Source organism: Symphalangus syndactylus, chromosome 5, assembly GCF_028878055.3.
Source record: "Symphalangus syndactylus isolate Jambi chromosome 5, NHGRI_mSymSyn1-v2.1_pri, whole genome shotgun sequence".
Taxonomy (NCBI): domain Eukaryota; kingdom Metazoa; phylum Chordata; class Mammalia; order Primates; family Hylobatidae; genus Symphalangus; species Symphalangus syndactylus.
In genome coordinates, this window is record NC_072427.2 from 4,761,085 (window position 1) to 4,778,076 (window position 16,992).

At 37.6% G+C, this 16,992-nt stretch overlaps 1 protein-coding gene across 1 annotated transcript; it reads right to left on the bottom strand.

The window, feature by feature from the left end:
* Window positions 1-11,346: 11,346 nt before the first annotated feature.
* LOC129481970 (olfactory receptor 4F6-like) lies at window positions 11,347-16,992 on the bottom strand. Its single transcript, XM_055277023.2, is given in 4 exon segments — window positions 11,347-12,290; window positions 13,511-13,534; window positions 15,893-15,995; window positions 16,942-16,992. Coding segments are annotated over 4 exon segments (1,122 nt in total).

The window sequence follows — 16,992 nt, forward strand, 5'->3', positions numbered from 1 at the left end:
GGACTTCCACTTAGAGGGGTCAGCTGGTTCCTATTTGGCATTGTGGTTTTCAAAACTACTGCTACTAAATTAATTCCATCCTTAGACCTATCTCTCCTCTGCCTTTGTGTTACCTGAATATTTCCTATTTGATCCTTCCCAGGCTGTTCTATTTGGGTGAGATATAAGGTCATCTTTAAATACTTTTCACTGTGATTCTTATCAATGAATATTATTTCAGCCACTCACACGAGCCACCTAACAATTACTCATGCACAGCATACAGCTTTCAAAGTCTCTGTTCTATTATTTATATTGCTTGATTAGACTTTAGAAGTTTCCCTTCCTTTTTTAAGTTTCAAAATTTCTTTTATTCTATTCTCCAATTCACAAAATCTAATTCTCAAAATCCCAGCCAAATTCTCGCTTATGTGTGAAATCTTCCCAATGTGCCCAAGATTCTGTATTCTCATCACACCATTAGCATTTATTTTACTCTGCTTCTCACAGTTATATAAATGTCCATTTCTCTGATTAAAATGTAGACTCCTGGGTATAGAGGCCATGACTGATCCACAACGGTAGCTCCCACCATCATCACAATCACCAATTGTGACCAACACAATCAGTCACATAATAAGTGTATCACACTTGTTGAATGAAGTCATAAATTAATGGGACTGAAGAATGACACTGGAGTCAAGAGAATACATCATAATTCAGTAAGGCTTATATTGATAGTATATTAACAGCATGCCAATCAGGAATTATCACAGTATCCCTATTTCAATCCTGTACTTATTTAACCACTCAAAGAAACATTTACATAAGATGTCATAAAAATAAATATGGGGTCTTATTATTCATTTTAAATAGTCAATAAAAGGCTTCTAATATGGTTCAAAACAGAAGAAATCACTTCATTTTATAAATGATTTTTAATCTCAATTTTTATATAAAATACATAATATGATGAAACAAATAATCTCCTCTAACGTAGGTAATACACCCCCAGAGGATACCATAAGATAAAAACCATGTCACATAAAGGTAGTCTCTCTTTTTTATCAAAATACATTTGGAGTGAATGAAAGTGACAGAAATAAAATATTGAGTGAAAAGAGCCAGACAGTATCTGTATCTGCACTCTGGAAGAAGATGATGATTGAGTAATGGAGATTAAGTCCAGCAAATAAACTAAAGAATTGTGGCCAGGTCCCAGCATGGGGAGGTGTGACAATATTACGATTCTTTAAGGATGAAGAACAACTGCCAGAAATAAATCATTAGAGTTTCATTTTTCAATGGAGTGTTCCTGATTTAGTCCAACATTTATGTTTTATAAATAATTCATAAAGAAAGAAATATAGGAAGCAATCTGCTCAGCCTCACAAAGGTAACTGGTGGGAAAATTTATACTGGGACCAAGAACTTTTTACTCCCGTTCAAAGTACTTTACAGTAAATACGTGTTACATTAGTTTACTATTGCTGTTGTAACAAGCTGCTACAAATCTAGTGGCTTACCACACACACACACGCACATACACACACACACACACACACGTACGTTATATTCTTACTGTTCTAAAGTAAAGAAGCCTAAAATGAATTTTCAGAGCTAAAATCAATAAAATGAGTTTTCAGAGCTAAAATCAAGGTGTCAACACAGCTGTGTTCCTCCTGGAGCTTCTAGAAAAGAATCTGTTTCCTTGCCTTTTCCAGCTTCTAAAGGATGCCTCCATCCCTTGCTTGGCTCATGACTTTCTGCCTCTTAAAAGTGCATCACTCCAACCTCAACTTTTGTCATCGTATCTCCTCTCTGACTCTTCCTTTTATAAGGACCCTTGTAATTACATTGGGAAGTTCCAGATCATCCAAGTAAATCAAGATTCTTAAATTATTCATATCTGTAACTTTTTGCCAGATCCAGGAATTAGGACATGAACATTTTTGAAGGCTATTATTCTATACAGTACAGCTTTCTTACTGCGAACAAGTGCTTTAGGGGAAAAAGGAAAATCTTAAAGTATGATTATGACAGAGGGATTTCAAGTAGCCTGTCAGGAAGGTGGAAGAGATGTTGAGGGAATGGGGAGAGATGTTGCATCCTGACTTTTCCTCTGTAGCTACACATTAGTGACTTCTGACTCCAGTTACCTGCAGGACCAAGCATGGCCACTAATGACTATCAATAAGGAAACAATGATCATTAGTCAACCAACATGTTCTTTAAAAAGTAGTTATTCTAGGCATATAATTATCTCCTGAGTGGTTCTCTGAATGATTTTTGTTCATTAATTCAAAAAATATCTTGAGTGCCCAGGATTCCAGACACAATTCCAGAAGTTGGGCATATAGCATTGACAAGAATTCTTGCTTTTGTGGAATCCATATTCTCCACAGCAAATGCAATTTGGTGTCACATACAGATTTTCATTCTAGAGAAAGGGTAAGAACATTTGAAGAAAGCCTATAATTTATCAACTACCTGGGGAGTCTCAAACACTCTATTTCTAATTCAATTTCCACTTTCAGGATCTCAGTTTTCTGACTTCTTCCTTTATCTGAATTCTTACAACTATAACTTCTATACACTATTTTCCAGTGGGTTTTATCCAATAAATAGGCATTGGTTTTATCTCCCCACATATATATATATATATATATATAAAACTCGTGGGGTCATGTTTCACATACCATGATTCTTTGTATTGACTGTAAAGCAACTCAAAAACAATGTCAGGGAGATTCCTTGGCTTATTCAGTCATTCATTCGACAAGTATTTATGCTGTATCTATCAAGTGCCTAACAATGCACTAAACCTTAGAGATGATATAAAGGTGAAAATGTATACATTATGTTGAATAAATTAAGAAATTGAACATAGATAAAATGAGACTCTAAGGTTATCAGAACAATTTTAAGAGTTGTGCAAACCATTCTATGATTTACATCTAAATCCTCATGACCTGAACTATAAACTAACAAAAACTTGTCTAGAAATGGGCAAAAAAAGACAAAAATAAATCCTTCTGATCACTAACAGGAAAAATAGCCTTCGAGCAAAGATGCTATTAAGGCTTCCATGAAGTAGGAATAATAAAAATATGCTACGAAGTAGAAATATGTGTGGTGCTTCCTCCAAACTGAAATTTGAATAGCAAAAACTGACAACTCAGAATAGCAAAAGAAATAGTGGTAAACTTCACTTTTAATGAATTTACAAGGAAAAGAACAAAACTAAAAGAGGGTTTATTAGGTCATTCAAAAAATATGAGATTCTGTGTAAAGTTTACTCAAAGACAGAGCCTACACAGAGGGCAAGGTGGATTTTTTTAAGTTAAATACATTTTTTAAATCAGAAAGGCAATAGATAAGAAAAAAAGAAAAGGGGAAATTGAATTATTGAATTCAACAGGAGACTAAGATGGTTCATTAAGTGGAAAATTGTGATAAAGGGGAAGAAATAACAAAGTAGGAGTTTGTCTGGATGTGCAATATTAAAAGCTCCAGTGCCCCAAAATATTTCCTTTTAGCATTAGAGTTGCTTTCTTTTCGGTTAACATACTGAAGCCCCTAGTTTTGCTTACATTGCTACAGGAAGGATACTCCATTGAGCATCGCAGACAAACAAAAAAAATAACAGCTGGCTTGCCTTAGTGGAGATTGTATGCATGCAAGACAGGAGACTCTTAATGATGAAGAAATAAGTGATCCATTTTTAAGCTGAGTCATTACCCAAGAAGGATTATCAAGGGTTGGTTGCTTCAGCAGACAGAGTAAGAGCTTAAGGGCTGGGCAGGAGAATAAGAGTCGCAGGAATGAAAGCCAGAACTGAGTAAAAGAATAAATAGAGCGAAACACAAAATTTACCTCCTTCACAATCCCTTATAAAGCAAAGATGAGAAAATAATACAAACAGCAAATAGCAGCAGACCTAAAAATTTGCTCAGCTTTTGTCTTCTTGTCTTCACATTTCTTGAGTATTAAGTATTCATCTTTGGGTCACTGAATGGCTTCCAGGATGACACATTGGGTTATAAGTGTTTGATTATTTTGATGCACCCCAAACCCTCCATGGAAAGAATATGTTCTCTCCTAAGGCCATTGCCATTAGGAGATATCCTGCTTTGAGTTCCCTAGTTCTGGCCTGGCTATTGCTGTCAATAATTGCAATGCCATAAATTATAGTTATCATGTATTTACACTAAACAATTGTGATAGTGTGACAAATACAGATAGTCTAGCATTTGATGGAATCATTTAAATTTAAATTCACCTAACTGGAATTGAACGGGATTGGAATTGGGCAACTTCTTAGAATAGATTTATGATCACTACACTTTAAAATTTTGAATAAAAACATGTTCATTATTCTCAATTAATAAACTCAATGAGCTGGAAAAGATCTGAGAATATGTTCTGAACCAGTTCCTTTATTTACCCATCCAGGAAATGTCAGTTTTTCCCTCAGTTTTCAAGGTTCAAAAATATATTTCTTGGCTATTATGAACAGGTGTCATGCCTTTTTTTTTTTTTTTTTGAGACAGGTTCTCACTCTGTCACCACCCAGGCTGGATTGCAGTGGCACAATCTCGGTTCAGTGCAACCTCCGCCTCCTGGGTTTAAGGGATTCTCTAGCCTCAGTCTCCCGAGTAGCTAGGTTTACATTCATGCACCACCACATCGGACTAATTTTTGTATTTTTAATAAAGATGAGGTTTCACCATGTTGGCCAGGCTGGTCTTGAACTCCTGCACTCAACTGATCTGTCCACCTCGGCCTCCCAAAGTGCTGGGATTACAGGTGATGAGCCACCGTGCCCGGCTGTGTCCTGCTTTTCATTAACATAAAAGTCCAAATGTTATCTTACAAAAAGGAAGTCTCCATCCTTTCAACTAAGCTGATACCCACTTAATTCATCCCCTGTGGATATAAAGAAGTTGTCAGGTACTCTTTCAGATAAGTGCTTAATATCCTTGATGTTGGTAAAAGCAAATAAAGATCACTCATCTGTACCCTCTAGTTTTATTCACCTCAATTTGCTTTAGCCTTCCTCAAAGGATCCATCTTCTACCTCTTTATCTTTGTCACTTTTGTCTAATCACTCCATTTCACTACCTAAACTTCTCATCGTATACACCTAAAAATTTATTATAAATGCTTTGAAAACATGAACAAGTATAGGAGGATTTATTGCAGGTTGTTAAACATTACACATTTAGTTTCCTACTTTTTCTCCATTGTTCAGTCAACTAATTTTAACAGACACTACATTTTTTTTTAGTTCAGGGTGAGTTAGAACCCTAGATGTTTTTCTTCCAAATAAGTTTTCAATTATTCCTTTTCCATCTTGATTCCATGAAACTGGAATTTTATCTTTTAAAGCTTCACTTATGACTAGCATCTGATGAACTTTCTCCTTTTTCTATCTTGGGTCTTCTCTAGAAATAGAAGTAAACAACAAGCTTGTTAGGAAGACAACAAGCATATTTGTCTTCATTTTCAGGGCTAATAGATTTCCCCCAAAGTCTCTGGGTACCACAAACAACTTTACATGCATCCTAGTCCTGCCCTGAACCAAGCCACAGTGCAGACTCCAGACTCTGTAGTGTACTCCTTTGCACCTTTGGATCTCCAAGTCACTTCTAAGTTTTAGTTAAAAACTAAGGTTAATTCTTGTTCTCCGTATCCATGGTAATTCGTATTTACACCTTTGCTGTGATCATCACTTCCCCACCACAACCACCCGTTTCATTCTGCCCCAGGCTAACAAACTGTTACCTGAGTCTTTCTTGCAGCTGAAGTTTATCTAGTTTATCTTGCTCCTGTTGTGAACTTCATGCCACCCTTACCTTGTAGCTATTTACAGACTATCATCTCAAGCACACAGAGATATTTAAAATATTTGTATAAATGGAAAAATAGCTAATTAACTGCACTGGAGGATAGTGACCTAATAAAGCTATAATGACCTGGGACTGCAACTCTAAAGTCAATGAGCCAAGAAATTGTCTCCTAGAAATATATTCAAGCAACAAAGAAGAAATGTTGATGAGTCACAGGAGAAAGGAATGACTCTAGGATCTCTCAGAAAAATCAGTCTCCACTTTATATTTTTCTGGATTATTTTTCTTTTTAACTTTTATTTTAAGGTCGGGGTACATGTGCGGGTTTGTTACATAGGTAAACGTGTGTCACGTGGGTTTATTGTGCAGATTAATCACTCAGGTATTAGGCTTAGTGCCCATTAGTTATTTTTCCTGATCCTCTCCCTCCTCCCAACCTCCAATAGGCCCTAGTTTGTGTTGCTCCCCTCTGTGTGTCCATGTGTTCTCGTCATTTAGCTCCCACTTAAGAGAACATGCGGTTTTTGGTTTTCTATTCCTGAGTTAGTTTGCTAAAGATAATGGCCTCCAGCTCCATCCATGTCCCTGCAAAGGACACAATCTTTGACAATTTAAATCCTATCATGATAAATGAAAGTGCTTCTAGATAATCTAATAATATCCACTTTCCAAGAGAGTCATAAAAATCATATGGAATCCTTTTAAATTTTATCTATAATGAATAAAGTAGGCAAGTAAAAGAGTAAGCTATAAAAATTTTTTAATATCTTATAATGTGACTTTTATAAGTTATAAATTTAACATATTGTACCAAGCACTTTGAAGATATAGGCTTTATCTAATTCACATTCATTTTTTCCAAAGCAACTTGCAGCTTCCAGTAATCAAAGACTATATTCATTGAATTTAATAAAATAATCCAGTTGTTGAATAATTCCATTATCTTTTACTGTGTCTGTCATTAGGAAGCAGGAATAATATGAATAAGGATTGATTTCAAAATATTAAGAGGAAGCAATGGGACTTGTGTGGTTTTTTAACCTTAAGTGTAATCATGTGTCTCTGTTCATGGTGCTTAATGATCATTGGTTTACAACAAGCATTGATTAATTGATCAACAAGCAATGATCACTGGGTTACAACAAGCACTCTTGTTTTACTTGTTTATGCCCTTTAATTTCCATTCTCAATCCCTTTCTCTCAAAGACAGCCATTCTGGTGTTTTTAAGTGTGTCTTGCTTTTGTGTTATCGTGAAACATGTAGTATTGTTTGTATGCACATACATATAAAATGGTATTCTATATCTCATTCTAATTCTTTTTTTCCACTTATCTCATGTTGCTATATGTACATCTAGTATATCACTTCTAAATACTGCAGAGCACTCCATGGTTGGTATGCACCACTTTCTGCCTTTCTGAGTACTCAGATCACCCCCAAGTTTTTCAGGGTCACTGACTGGATTAAGCAAGTATTGGACCTTGCTTCTAACGTCAACCCTCACATACCAATAATGTTAATATTTAGCTAGAAGACACCAGTGTAATAATACCAGTTGTTAAAAATTTTAAAAACTTGCACACTGGTTAGAATATAGCCACTGTCACAAGCCTCTTAAGGTTCCAACTGCTTCCAAGTTGCTTTCTCAGAACTCCTTATGAATCAGCTACTAAAAGTTAATGCCTGGAACAGCAGGAGTCCCAGGACCTTGCTCCAACTCTGGGACCAGCATCTGTTCTGATCAATGCAGTTGTTTAATATTTTGAAGATCATATCTTCCCTACACTAAAACCAACACTGCCGTGGATACCTTCTACATTGTCTCCCTAGAGATCAGCAATGACAATGATCATGCCTTTTAAAGCATTATGAGGCTTTGATCTTTTGAACTAGTGAGAATTATTTTATTAATCACTGTTTCGTGGCATGGGAAAAACTACAAATAAAGCAAATGACTGATCTAAATTAGTGAATACTTCCAACTCTAGAAATTATATCAAAGTGGGGGCACAAAGATCATGTTCTTCTCCATATTCCTGACCCTAGACTTAGGGTTTAAAGAGCAGTCATTAATTCATCCATGTCGCTGTGCTAGCAATTACACATCAAAGATTCATGACAAAATATTCAAATGCCCACTTATACAGAATTAGGCCAGAGGGTGAAATATAGAGGCACTAGGAACTGGCTAAGGTGTTTATACTGCCAAAGATTCTCCAGTGAGAACTCCTAGGGAAAACTAAGCATAAATATACAAAGATTTGAAATACAAACATCAATTCTGAAGTCATAAGACTAGGAAACTCAAAAAGAGAGAGGCTAAGAGCTCCATCTGTATAGAAGTAGGAAGTAACTGAATCAAAGGAGGAGCAAGAGAAGAGGGTGTAGAACAATCATGTACACAGCTTACCTTTACAATCCAACCATGGTAGGATGGAGCTGAAATGAACCCCAAGAAAAATCTATATGCCAAGAAAATCTCTACCCCAGTCATACCCCCAAGAAAAATCTGTTATATACTCAAATTAAAACAAACCATCATCAATCCCATAGATAACTTGGGGGAGCTTAATTAGGAAGAAAGAATGCAGATGCCATATGTAACATCTAAGAAGTCACTTTTCTTGTATCAAGATCAAATAATAAACCAATTGAGCAAATTTAACATCACTAGTGATGCTGTGTGGATATTATGTACTCCCCATTATCATGTGATTAAAGATCTTTTCATCTTTTGAGTATTCTTTTCAAAAACCCAGAACCTATGCATAACTATAATAAAAAATGTCAGACAAACTAAAATTGAGGGACATTCTATAAAATATCTGACCAATATTCCTCAAAGATGTGACACCATGAAAACCAAGGTAAGACCGAGAAATTATCACAAACCTCAGAGGAGATTAAAGAGACCTAATAGCTAAATGTAATGTGATATCCAGATTGGATTCTGAAACATAAAAAGATATTAATGGAAAAAATTGGTGAAATTTGAATAAAGTCTAGAGATTAGCTTACAGTAATGTATTATGCCAGTGATGATTTCTCAGTTTTGGAAAATGTACCATGGAAATATAAGGTGATAACATTAGGGGAAACTGAAACTTGGTAAGGGGCATATGGGCACCCTCTGGACTATCTCTGTAACTTTTCTGCACATCTAAAATTATTCCAAATAAAAGCTTTATTTTAAAACAGTCCAAAGAATCAGAAAAAGAAATGTAAAATAGGACTGAATAGATGAAGTGGAAATCCTGCTTGAACATTTGTTGAAACTCTATTTGACAGTCATTCAATATACAAGGTGAATTGTATCTTCTGTAAGTAAAAAATTAACAGGCCAGTGGGAACACCAGATTGATCAACTATGCAAATATTTCTAAAATGATAGAAGACAGCAGAAGACCAGGAGTCTGTCAGTCTGGGTTCTAGGGTCTAGATTTGGATCTTACATACACTACTTTTATCATCTTGAACTAATTACTTTCTTTTCTAGTAGTAGAGAGTTTCCAAAATGAGGAAGGACTGAAATTATTTATAATTTACTTTAAAATTCAAAAACTCTATGATCCTACTAAGTAACCGCATGTGCTTTCAGTGCCAGTGTATCTGTCTACGCGCTGTATGATGCAGGAGCTGGGACTCTGCCAACTTTCTCTCTTTTCTTTTCAGCTTCTCCTTGCTTGGACTCACCATTAGGGATACTAGAGGGAAGTTGCAAGGCTGGAGATAGGAAAAGGGACTTGCTTCTTCCTGTTTGCCTCCTCTCTGCTTGCTGTGCCTGTCAGCGTCACCCAACCACACTCATCACTTCAGCAACCTTGGTTGTTTTCCAAAGCAGCAGCTGAATCGTTAGTTTTTCCGATGCTAGAGGAGCTCTGCTCCTCACACCCGCCTCAGGAACACCTGCACCAGCCAGTGGTGCCTCTTCCTCCAGGGTGTGTTATGACCCACAGGCCTCCTCTAAGCTCAGAGACACCAGCACCAGCCAGGCAGCATCTGCCTCTGCTGAGATATTTGAGTTTCACCTCCACAGGTTCTTCCTCCAAGCTTTAAGAGTTTGGGGTGTTTTATTTATTTATTCGTCTTAGTAGTTCTAACCTCTTTCCTTTATTTCCCCCTTTCTAGGGGTGAAAGGTGCTTCCTACAAATGCTACATTTTTATCTTAAAGTTCATTTTTTTCAAATAACTAGTTAACAACTGTCAAAATTATGAAGTTACCATTTTAAAGACCTAATTGGCTTTTATTAGTGATTCTAGAATTGGGCAATACCTTGTTCTATCAAATAGAATAAATGTTCTCAATGAGCTGAGCAGAAGAGCTTGGTTTTGTAGGCAGAAGAAGGCTGAAGACAGCAGAATCAGAGACAAAAAATGGACTGGCCTTTTCAAAGATACTTGAAACAGAAGGGACTTTTGTATTATAGTGACAGTCTGACTGTAATGTGGGGTTTTTTTGGGGTGTGGGGGGTGGTTGAAAATGGCTAATTTTGAAGTTCAGTCTGATTACGTGGCACCTAGCACAAGTGACTCTGTTCTGGTTTGCCTGCTGTATTAGTTCATTCTACACTGCTATAAAGAAATACCCATGACTTGGTAATTTATAAAGGAAAGAGATTTAATTGACTCACAGTTCTGCATGGCTGGAAAGGCCTCAGGAAACTTATAAACACGGTGGACGGCAAAGGGGAAGCAGGCATCTTCTTCGCAAGGCGGGGGGAAGGAGTGAGTGCAAGCAGAGGAAATGCCAGTAGCTTATAAAACCATCAGATCTCGTGAGACTCACTATCACGAGAACAACAGGGGGAAAACCATGTTGTTCCCATAATCCAATCACCTCCCATCAGGTTCTTCCCTTGACACCTGGGTATTATAATTCAAGATGAGATTTGGGTGGGAACGCAAAGCCAAACTATATCACCTGGTTTGCTGGGGCCTAATACAGGAGGCTCGCCCAAAACAGTAGCTCCCATAAAATTTATTTAACACAATTTTATACTTAGTTAATTCTTTATACCAAAATTCCTCTTTAAAAAAAAGTGTAGTTTCTCTTTATGGACTTTGAAAAAAGATAAGCAAATAAATAGCTAACAGATAATGAGTGGAAAAAATAAAAAAACAACTCAGCCACATAGTAAGACAAATCAGTAAGTCTAGTAAAAATTAACCTTTATCTTTAAAACAAGATAATCTACCTTAAATGGAAAAGATAGAAAATGGGCAATAAACCACACACCGACGTTCAAAATGGATTGTTTAACATTTAGAGTAATTCTATTTGACACTATATATAGGTAAGAATCTTGGTGAGATAAAGTAGCCACACTGTTTAATCTTTAAATCTTTTATATAAGCAAAAGATTGATATCACAATTCAATTTGGGAAGAAAAAAAAGACAACACAACACATACTAGTAGAAAGTGATATTCTGGTTAAATTTAACATAGCTTACTTAGCACATATCTGTCTGAAATTCTAGTATAATTTGCCTTTTTGTATATTCTCAATATATTTAAAAGATTTTACTGTAATTCACAAACTGAGAGCATTGTCTTCTCATCGCCACCTTCATCTCTTTATTCCTAAAAGTGTAGATGACTGGATTCAAAACAGGAGTGATAACTGCATCAAAGATGGCAAGGAATTTATCCAGATGTGATGTGGGAAATGGAAAAATATAGAAAAAGATTAGTGGCCCAAAGAACAAAACCACCACAGTGACATGAGCTGACAGTGTAGAGAAAGCCTTGAATATACCACCTGAAGATTTTTTCTGAACAGTCACCAAAATAAAGATGTAAGAGATTATGAGAATTAAAAAAGAAGCCAGAGAAATAAATCAACTATTGGCAGTAACCATGAATCCCAATGTGTAGGTCTCTATGCAAGCCAGTTTGATAAATTGAGGAAGATCACAAAAGAAACTATTTAATTCATTAGGGCCACAGAACGGCAGGTCTACAACAAAAGCCACCTGAATCACTGAGTTAATAATACCTATAATCCAGGAAATGACTAAAAACAAAATGCACTTTTGTGGGTTCATGATGGTCAGGTAGTGGAGGGGCTTACATATGGCCACATATCGGTCAAAAGCCATGGCTATGAGCAGCACCATCTCAGTGCCCCCAGCTGCATGGATAAAGAAGATCTGAACTACACAGCCCCCAAAAGAGATGGTTTTGTGCTTCCTGAAAAGGTCATAAATCATCTTGGGAGCTGTGGAGGAACAAAATACCAAATCAATGATGGAAAGGTTGGCCAGCAGGAAGTACATGGGGGACTATAAACGAGGGTCAGAGGTCACAGTTAGCACAACGAGGAGATTTCCCGTCAGGCCTGACACATAGAACACTGAGAAAAAGAGGAAGAGGAGGAGCTGCATCTTCCACGAGTCGGAGAGTCCCAGGAACACAAACTCAGAGACCACAGAGTGACTGGCTTCCTCCACTGCCTCTGTCGGCCGTGACAACTCTCATGCTACCTGAAAGAGGAGAGTAAGGAGAAACTTTGATCTAGGACAAAAAGCATTGATGTTGGCAAAATCATGAGCAATTCATATGTTGTCAGAAAACCAGACAAGGGCTAATATATGCCTTTAGAGACAATTTCAGTCACAAAGCAACTCATATTCCTCTATTGTAAATTTTGTCACCAGAAAATACATTGTAAAGAATAAGAACTCATTTACTTACTTGAATGGATACCTTTGTTTTACACACACACACACACACACACACACACTTCAGCTCATGTCTTCACTCCACATTCTTCACTCAGCCTACATGAGTTTGTCATCATTACATCTCTCTAATTCTTCCTATTTTCTTCGGTACCCACTCTGTCTAATTCCTTTCTCCATGAAGTCCTCTTTGATACCCTTACCTTTATATACACTAAATGGAAATAAATCTTGTTTATACTGTGGTAACCAAACCGAAAACCTTTATACCAATAGTGTTCTAAGAGTGATCTAACAAAGAACACTATTGAATTTCTGGTCATTGTAAATCATGTTTCTTCATCATGTCTTCAAATTATCCTTTTTAGACTTCTGCATGATAATAGTATAAATGGCATTTACATTCATAAACAGCAACTCAGCTTGGAATAACTTCAGTTCCTTTCACACTGATTATCATCAGCAACCTTCCCACTGAAGCAATTTATTTAAGTGAATGATTAAATTCTAAATTGCTCCCTAGAAGCTGAAAGTTACTCTATCAATGTCTCCAATTTCCACTCACTCCTAAAACTGTTTTAATTTTTACACAAGACTTTTGTTTTATCTTTAAAATAACAGTTTTTTATTTTTATATATAAGGTTAGCAAAGATTTATACTAGATTATTCCTAGTGTTGCTAAAAATTTGGAAAACAGGTTTGTCCACTCATTGTTGGTACTACTGCCTTCTAGCCAGTCTTTCATGTTCTCTCTCTATTTAAAACTTAAGGTCTTTATGTACCACACTTTGTATTAGTCCCCACTGAACACTTTTTTAGGCAGGGCAGAATAGTTGTTTAAATCTGATCTTTTCCATAAAGACAGAATTAAGCTCTCCACTTAGCTCGCTCCTACAAAATGAAAATAGATGATCAGTGGTGATAAGCGACTCAATCCCAGTGTCCTTCGTAATGTTCTGAAGCTCGTGACTGTGTTTAACACAGAGAACCCACCTCTCCCCACTCCTACTGTGAAGCCTAGAATGTAACAAAAGAAAGACACTTCAGAGATCATCTGCTGATCAACTCACTCTCTCCTCTGCTCAGGTTGCTCATCCCTGGGCTGCCCAACATAAATGGGAAATGAATTAAAGTCATGTGAGCTTATCACCAACCCAAATGAGGATGATAATTCTAAGGTTTTTTTAAATGTAGATCATTGTTTGAAGTCACTCCTATAAAGATGGGTAGAAAGGGCTCAGGACAGCACTCAAAATATGAAAAAGATGGACAGGAATGGACACTGGAGTTGCATGCTCCCAAATTTCTGTTCTTTCTGCCATCAACAATACAGCAAGCCTTATAGAAGTCTGTTGTTATGACCCGAACGAAACTTTACAACGATTGTAAAATTCTTTCATTTTAGGGTTAAGAAAACCAAGGTACAAAGAGGGTAAATGACTCTGCTAAAGCTACAGAACAAGTTGCTGGCAAATCCAGAATATGTTTGACTTTTGGTTTCCTCAGAACAGGTTATTTCCACTACATCGTGTTTCTTCTTTTGTGATGATCTTTGTGTACTGTCTGTGGCCCAGGAAACCATAACATACCAAAACTAGTTTGTTTAGCATTGTCTAAAATTCCTCACATTTTACTTGCATTGGACTCAAATTTTCCACTCCGACTTTATTCTTTGCCTGGAGACCCACACACAATACATCTGTGCAAATGTCACTGGAATAACCTTTCCAACACTGAACATGACATCATGACTACTCATTCTGCTGCCTTTTATGTTTCAGTTGTTAGTTAATCTGCTGCAGTTTTCCTGTTGAATAACAGATAATTCATTACTCCTGGTTGATTAAATTCTCCCTCTCACTGTTCTGTGTGTTTCCACTTAAAGTTCTGATCGCCATCAAAGACAGTTTCTTTCCATTTAACCTACCTGGACCAATGTTGAAATAGAGTATCACAAAACGCAGAGCTCACTGATGTTATGATCATCACTTGGCATAAAAAGTCATGTGTAAAACCTCCACAGGGGGAAAGGGAGCTAATTAGCAGCACAGAAAATTTACTTAAATGTTGCTGTAGAGGCCTGGGACTGCCATCCTGAGTACATTTGGCCAAGGGAATTAATTCTGTGCCATCCACAGAACTTTGGCCACAGCAATTAAAGGGAAAAGCTGGCAATGGGTCACTTGAAGGGAAAGAAGAAGAGAAACTAGGGACCTTTTGTGTGTAAAAATTAGTTTGTTTTTTTTTTTTGACACGGAGTCTGCGCTGTCGCTCAACCTGAAGTTCAGAGGCGCGATCTCAGTTCACTGCAAGCTCCACCTCCCAGGTTCACACCATTCTCCTGCCTCAGCCTCCCGAGTAGGTGGGACTACAGGTGCCTGCCACAATGTCCGGCTAATTTTTTGTGTTTTTAGTAGAGACGGGGTTTCACCGTGTTAGCCAGGATGGTCTCGATCTCCTGATCTCATGATCCGCCCGCCTCGGCCTCCCAAAGTGCTGGGATTACAGGCATGAGCCACCATGCCTGGCCTGTTTTATCTTTTTACCTGCCTGTTTTCCTTATTTATGAGGGAAGAAACTCCATAAGAATGAAAATATATACTTTCCAAAAGGTGAAATCAAGTTTACCATTGCGGAAGGAAGGAAGGAAGGAAGGAAGGAAGGAAGGAAGGAAGGAAGGAAGGAAGGAAGGAAGGAAGGAAGAAAGGAAGGAAGGAAGGAAGGAAGGAAGGAAGGAAGGAAGGAAGGAAGCAGGGAGGGAGAGAGGGAGGAAGGAAGGAAGGAAGGAAGGAAGGAAGGAAGTGGGGCAAAGGAGGGAGGGAAAGAGGCCTCCAATGTGGCATCTAAAATGTGATCCATGCCCCACTGGGAAGGATAACTAAATTACAGGTAATAATATGTACAGTTGTGTAGTCAACATTTGGTTAGTTCTTAATTGTGTGTGTGATATGGGGAGATGAATAAGGTGTTATAAAAGCAGCACAAAAGGATGGACTCGAAATGCTAGTGCAGCTGAAATAGAGAAAATCAGTAATGGATTTAACCTCTCATAGATTAAGTTTTTTTATTTATAAAACAAAATCAACAAAACAGAAAACCTCTGGTTATGTTTTATCTCTTTACATCAAAAATATGCAGACAGTCAGTGAAAGGGCCACTGATAAATTATAATTATACAGAGTACACTATATCACTTATCTATTGCTGCACAACAAAGTAGCTTAAATCAATAACATTTTACTTGCTCATGTGTTTGCAATTCAGGCTAAGCTCAGCTGGGCAGTTCTTCTGCTCGTCTCCCCTGGGCTTTCTCATGAGACGTTAGTTATGTGGCAGCTTGACTGGGGTTGCAGGGTCTATGATGGCCTTACTCGCCTGTCTGAAGCCTAATGCTGGCGATAGACTGGGCCTGTCTCTCAAAGGGTCTTTTATCATTCATTAGTCTTGCCCAAGCTTCCTTACATGATGGTGGAGGATGCTATGAGTGGGCAAAGAAAGAAGCTACAAAGCAATATATGCCTAAGTTCTGGAACTCGTGCAACATACATTTTGTCATATTTCCTTCATCAAAGCAAGTGTTAACGCCAGGCCAGATTGAAGGTGGGGAAATAGACTCCACCTCTTCACAGGAGGAGTTAGAAAATACTGTAGCCATGCTTTTCAATCAACTAAATACTCTGTAACTAACCATTCTCAGTTGTATCAATTGACTAAGTCTCATTTAGAAATATTTTTAATATAGGCACATGATAAATGTCCTATCCAGGGCTCTAAGGTGTTGTTACTCCAACTTTCATGAACTCAAAGGAACATCAGCTCTCTCCCACTCCTACTTTGTCTTAGATTCAACAGATTTGTAATAAGTAATTTTTATTGTTATTTTCTTAATGAATTTATATCCTGATACAAAACACAGTTAAGTCACATAACCTTCTAGAGTCTTCAGCACCAAGGACAGCCCAGCCTCCTACTTGTCAAAGAAGGTTCAAGAACACTCAGGTAGAGGCACAGTCACATTACTTGAGAGAAGTCTGGAGGCCCTGTGGAAAGAAACTTTTCACCATCAACAAATGAGGTCAAACATATACAGAATGATTTGATGAATTTGAGTTGTCCAAAGGAGGGCAGTCCGACGCTTCTCAGATAAAATCATTACAAAAGCAAAAGATATCTAGCAGAATAGGCCAGACTAAGCAGCAAGGCCTGGTGACTGCATGGGCAGCAACTGAGCGGGGATGTACATGAACACACTCTAACACAGCCTCTCTACCCCTCCCCACACAGTCCCCAGATTCCTACAGTTTCAGGCAGTGGCATGCAGGCTAAGCAGAGATAAGCAATTTGGGAGAGATGAACAGTGGCTCAAGCAGATAGCTGTGTGCCACAGAGTGGCTTCTGTCTCTGAAGCAGAAGAATGGATATACCTCAGCCAGTAGAACAAAGGGGTAGTGCTGATTATATGCAAACTCTCCCAT